The sequence below is a fragment of the Arvicanthis niloticus genome, unplaced genomic scaffold (assembly GCF_011762505.2).
Source record: "Arvicanthis niloticus isolate mArvNil1 unplaced genomic scaffold, mArvNil1.pat.X pat_scaffold_1126_arrow_ctg1, whole genome shotgun sequence".
NCBI lineage: Eukaryota > Metazoa > Chordata > Mammalia > Rodentia > Muridae > Arvicanthis > Arvicanthis niloticus.
The window spans coordinates 3281-9253 of NW_023045137.1; the positions used below are offsets into that span (position 1 = coordinate 3281).

Here is a 5973-nt window from a genome sequence, read left to right on the forward strand (position 1 = left end):
CTTGCATATGTCTTATGTTCCATATGCATGGCTGGAGGAGGACATTGGATCTCTTGGAACTTGTGCTTCTGAAAGAACAGTTAGTGCTCTTTCCTGCTTAGTCATCTCTTTAGTCTTTTGTTTCTTGAGACAGGCTTGGCTGTGTACCTTGGCTGATCCAACTCTTGCAGCGTTTCTCCTTAGCGCATATACAACAGCTCGGCCTAACTTTTTCCATAGCATCCTGCTGAGACCAATCACGGCTAGTGTTGCTACTGACTTGGAAGCTAAGACTCAGCATACCTTTTAAGGAGTGACTGTGCAATTAGCACTCTTAAAGGGATTATCTTAATCCATTTATCATGCAATCAATACTGACATATCTTCCATTCTCATCTGCAAAGAGTAACTAGTCTACCCATTTAAATGGGTTTGTTGGGAGGGTCAAATAGGCTTAATATCATTACCCACCTAAAACTGCATCTAATATTTGGAGTCATTTCATGCTAACTTCCCTAGTTTTACTTTTTAAAATTTTGTATGAATGCAAATGACATACTTGCATATGGCGGAGTCAGCTCTCTCCTTCCACCAAGTGGGTTCCAAACTAAATTCATACTGTCAGCCTGAGCAGCGAGAGCCTTTCCCCATTGAGCTATCTTGCCTGGCTCACTAGTGAAGAAGAGAAAGCACATAAAATCTGAACTCATCAGTGCACACTGTAATCTCTGCACTGGAAATGGCTGAAGCAGGAGAATCACTTCAAGTTCTAGACCAGCTTGAGATTCAAATCAAAACCTGTCTCAAAAAAAAGAACACCCCCCCCCACACACACACACCACAAAAGACATTAATCTGCTGGGCTCTGAATTCTATTCTGTCTTTCTGTCTGGGATAAAACTTAGTGCTTTTTTTTTTTTTTTTTTTTTTTTTTTTGGCCAGAGATAGTTTCTCCCCTGGTTGTCCTGTGTTTTGGTTTTTTGAGACAGGGTTTCTCTGTGTAGCCCTGGCTGTCCTGGAACTCACTCTGTAGACCAGGCTGACCTCGAACTCAGAAATCTGCCTGCCTCTGCCTCCCAAGTGCTGGGATCAAAGGCGTGCGCCACCACTGCCCGGCGTCCTGTAACTTCTTATGTAGACCAGATGGCCTCGAACTCAAAGATCTGCATGCCTTGCCGGGCAGTGGTGGCGCAAGTGAGTTCCAGGACAGCCAGGGCTACACAGAGAAACCCTGTCTCGAAAAACCAAAACCAAAAAAAGGTCTGCATGCCTTAACCTCACAAAGTGCTGGGAATAAAGGCAGTGCCAACACCCTACCCGGCCCTTTTGCTTGTTTTTCGGAGTAGGGGTTCTTAACTCTGAAGCCAGAACATCTGTTTTCAGGAACCTCCTGGGTCCCTTCTAACCACTAGCTGGCCAAACTACAGGGCGATCATTTCCTTAGGCAAGCAAACACTCCAGGACTTTAATATGGTATTTCCTGGGGCTGGAATATCAACAGGAAGTCTTGTGGATAAGAGCTCTGACAAAACATTCATTCGGAGAAAAGGACTGGTTAAGTGACAAATCTGCCCAGCTTGTACAACGTCCTGCAGCCTCCCCACGTGAGGCTCCAGAGCCTCACGCTTACAACCCTTCCCTACTCTTAGGCTCTTCAGCCAACAAGATCAATAGATATGGCTACAATAGATATGGCTAGATAGCAAGAACGACCAGACCCAAAAAAAAAAAAAAAAAAGCACTTAAACAACGCGGGCGGGACATTTATTAGCATTAGGAAAGGACTTCTTTAAACGATATAAATAAGCTGGACTCAAACTCTCCATCTGTACAGTCCTATTTCAAGATGATAAAGCAAAGAGGGGAAGAGATAACATTCCTTCTTGTACACCCCAAAGCTTAAGGCACAAGAAGCCAACAATCCCCAGTGCGGTTCAAAACCGCTTCCCACTGTCTCTCAAGACACAGTCATTTAATTGTCAGTCCAAATTCTAAGAAAATTTCCCGGAACATAGGGTCGATTCTTCCCATCCCCGGTTCAGTGACCTGAGAAGCCAGGACAAGAAGACTCGCTAGGCATCTAGATCAAAGTCATCGCGCTCCTCATTGTACTCCAACACGTGCCGCTTGATCTTGGATGAATCCACCCAGGTGACAAAGTCCTCCATGCTGCGGGTGACGAGAAAGGCAGGATCGGTGACTACTTCTGGTCCCACGCGGACGTGACCTTGCTCCACAAAGGCCACAGCAGCCTGGAGATGCTGCGCCATGCGTAGCTTGAGGAGCAAAGTAGGCAAGCGGCGGCGGCAGAAAGACGAGGCTGAGACGTTGTCGCAGAGTTCTAGGGAGCCGCGCGTGGGCACCAGGCCCAGAGCGTACAACTTGTCCAACAGCGCCGCCGTGGCGCGCACGCGAAACGGGTCGCGCTCGGGCAGGTCGCGCAGGCGCCGCGCCAGCTCGCGCACCGCGCGGCTCAGCTGGTTGTAGCGCGTGTACTCCTCGCGCCGCTGGAGCCCGTACCGCCGCAGCACGCGCAGCTCGTGAAGGTTGTGGTCGGTGACTTCCCAGTTTAGGAAGTCCACCTGTTTCAGCAGCTTCTGCTCATGGAACTTAAGCTTCCGCACCATGATGGAGAATGCCGGCAAAAGCTGAGAGCACGTTGGGAACCTGGCGTAATTTCCGCCTCAACGCGGGAAGACCCCGCCCCAGTCCCCTCGACCAATCAAAAGAAAGGTTACAGCCACGCCCCCGATTTTTCATTCGTCCAACTCTGGAACTTCCTGTTTTGAAGGGGCGGGGAGAAAGACTTGCGGAAGGAGAGGCGTGTCCTAATGAAGACAACTTTCTTAGGAGTCCAGTGGGCACTCTCCAGTCTAGTGTAGTGTTGTGTTTTGTTTTTTTAAAGATTTATTTATGAACGTTTTTTTTTGGTTTTTCGAGACAGGGTTTCTCTGTGTAGCCCTGGCTGTCCTGGAACTCATTCTGTAGACCAGGCTGGCCTCGAACTCAGAAATCCGCCTGCCTCTGCCTCCCAAGTGCTGGGATTAGAGGCGTGCGCCACCACTGCCCGGCTATGAACGTATTTTATGTGTGTGAGTGCTCCGTCTTCATGCACAGCAGAAGACAGCTTCAGATCCCATGTTTGTGAGCCACCATGTGGTTCCTGGAAATTGATCTCAGGACCTTTGGAAGAGTAGTCAGTGCTTTTAACCGCTGAGCCATCTTGGCAGCCCCTAGTCTAATCTCAGATTTCTGTTTTTGGTGACTGAAGAGAATCTATCGGCTCCCTCAATAGCTGCAGATGTCAGTTCCCAGAGAGAGGAGTTTCTGTCTTTAAAGAGAATTGTCTCATATTTTTGGTTGTGGACCTAGCTTTTAACAGGGCTGAGCTATCTCTTCAGCTCTGGAAAGATGGTTCAGCAGTTAAGAGCACTGGCTGCTCTTAAAGAGGTCAGTTCCCATCGCCCACATGGTGGCTCTTAATCGGCTATAATGAGATCTGATGCCCTCTTCTGGCATTCATATGTATATGCAGCTAGATTGCTGATATACATAAATCTTTTTTTTTAAAGCCTACACAAAGTTAGAAGGGTAGAATGCTAGTAAATGTTTTAAAAGAAAAGAGGATTGTCTCTGCTAAAAAACGTGATTAGAACTCTGCAAATGGTTTCAGTGGTCCCTTGAGTTAACAAATAGTCCCATTCTGGCCAGCATCAGGTCTGTCACTGTGATTTTCACAGTGGGATTTTCCTTGCCAAGTAGTACTGAGCAATACCAAACAATCAGGATTGGAAACAGCCCTGCCTTTTATTTTTTTTTTTTTTGGGGGGGGGGGTTCGAGACAGGGTTTCTCTGTGTAGTCCTGGCTATCCTGGAACTCACTCTGTAGACCAGGCTGGCCTCGAACTCAGAAATCCGCCTGCCTCTGCCTCCTAAATGCTGGGATTAAAAGCGTGTGCCACCACCGCCCGACGCCTTTTACTTTTTTGACAAAGTTTCCCTAGGTAGCTCAGGGCAGCCATGAATTCACAAATCAACCAGCTTCAATTCAAAATGCTCAAATTATGAGTGAGCATGAGCCACTATGGTTGTCTTATTTATTTCATTTTATTATTTCTTTTTTGAGACAGGATGTCCTGGTAATTTTTATATAGACCAGGCTGGTCTCGAACTCAAGGATATCCACTTACCTCTCGGCCTCCCAAATGCTGGAGTTAAAGTGTTACTCTGGTTGGTCTGGAGGTTATGTGTTTCTGCAATCCTCTGACTAATGGTACCCACCCATTATGAGAAATTCAGAGTGTAAGTACAAGTCCTAACCCCTTCATCCGTAAAGGGTGAACAGTCTGGCAAACAATTCCTGTCTGAAGTCACAGAACTAAGGCGGAAAGAGTTTCTACTGAGCCCCCACCTGTTGGGGTAACCTCCTGCTACTCAGACCATATCAACTGTGAAGGCGTGTCCCTGTATGCTCCATTGTTAATTGCTGTAAGTGACGCGGGCAGCTTATATGGTATTGTCATTTCTATAGCCTACAATGCATGCTGCTTTCTATGTGTAAATATGTGCTGCTTACTCATCTACTCCAAAAGATAATTTGCTGAGATTATCATGTTGAAAAGCAAGCTGGGTGGGGAGGTCATGTAGCCCTCAATCAGGCCAAAAGGGATGGACATGGTATTGTCCTGCTGCTGATTGGCTCAGAGTGAGTAAGCTGGGGAACCTTTCCCACTATGCCAAGAGCAAAGGATGTGACTTTGGAGGAATAAATTGCTGGAGGCTGGTGCCAGAAGGGGAATGGGGGTGGAGCTAGGAAGGAGGAGTCAGAGCCACAGAGGCGGGGCCGCAGAGGTGGAGCCACAGTGGCAGGGAAGTTGAGTCTAGAGGGCTAGCTAAGGAACTACCTTAGAAAACAGGCCCACAGCCTTATACTATACAGATGTCTCTGTATCTTTACGGTTAAACCCCAAGCGGGCCTCCCGAAAGCCCCCTTCCTGTCAGGGTAGGCCATTCCTGCTTCAAACACTACCAAATGTCAAACTCCTGGTGGGCACATAATCCCCATTTCTGAAATGAGGTCTTTGCCCCTCATCGTCTTTCTCCTCTTCTGTGTTTCCGTGAGACATCCTTGCTACCACCTAAACAGTCAATGGATGTCTCCTTTGATTTCCATCTAGATGATCCATGTAAGGAAGGCCCAGTGATGGAAGTTCCCGTTCTTGTAGCCAGAGAGACACTCACTGCCCCCTCCCTCCCCCTTTTTGTGTTTTGTTTTTCTCTGTGTCTGGAATAAAGGGTAATGCATGGATATGATACAGACAACATATATACCAAGCCAGTATAGGATTTTTTAATGGTTTATTTATTTATTTCATGTATATGAGTACACTGTCACTATCCTCAGACACACCAGAAGAGGGCATCAGATCCCATTACAGATGGTTGTGAGCCACCATGTGGTTGCTGGGAATTAAACTCAGGACCTCTGGCAGAGCAGTCAGTGCTCTTAACCGCTGAGCCCCCAAATTCTTTTTTTTTTTTTTTTTTTTTTTTTTTTTTTTTTTGTTTTTTCGAGACAGGGTTTCTCTGTGTAGCCCTGGCTGTCCTGGAACTCACTCTGTAGACCAGGCTGGCCTCGGACTCAGAAATCCACCTGCCTCTGCCTCCCAAGTGCTGGGATTAAAGGCGTGCGCCACCATCGCCCAGCGAGCCCCCAAATTCTTAAATGACCACCAGAGCCACCTTTTTAGGCAGGAATCATAAGACTGGGAGATAAAAGTGGGACAGTTTAGACATAGGGACCTCAATTCATGTCCAAATTTATGTCACGAGCCAAAAATGTCCTGACTGGAGGTCAGAGAAATGCCAAACATGTTTGTGGGCTCTGCCGCCTGGTCTGATTCCTATATGGTTTTAGGATCACTTCTTCAACCAGGGAGTGGTGAGAACAGATAGAGATTTCTGAGGTGAGGCAAGAACCCAAGGCAGCAGTTT

General features: G+C 47.2%; 1 protein-coding gene across 1 annotated transcript; it reads right to left on the bottom strand.

Moving 5' to 3' along the window:
• Positions 1-1721: 1721 nt before the first annotated feature.
• Positions 1722-2658, bottom strand: LOC117701469 (U3 small nucleolar ribonucleoprotein IMP3). The gene has a single exon (XM_034493143.2). It carries the CDS (start codon positions 2604-2606, stop codon positions 2052-2054), a length of 555 nt encoding a protein of 184 aa, XP_034349034.1. The 5' UTR covers positions 2607-2658; the 3' UTR covers positions 1722-2051.
• Between the last annotated feature and the right edge of the window lie 3315 nt (positions 2659-5973).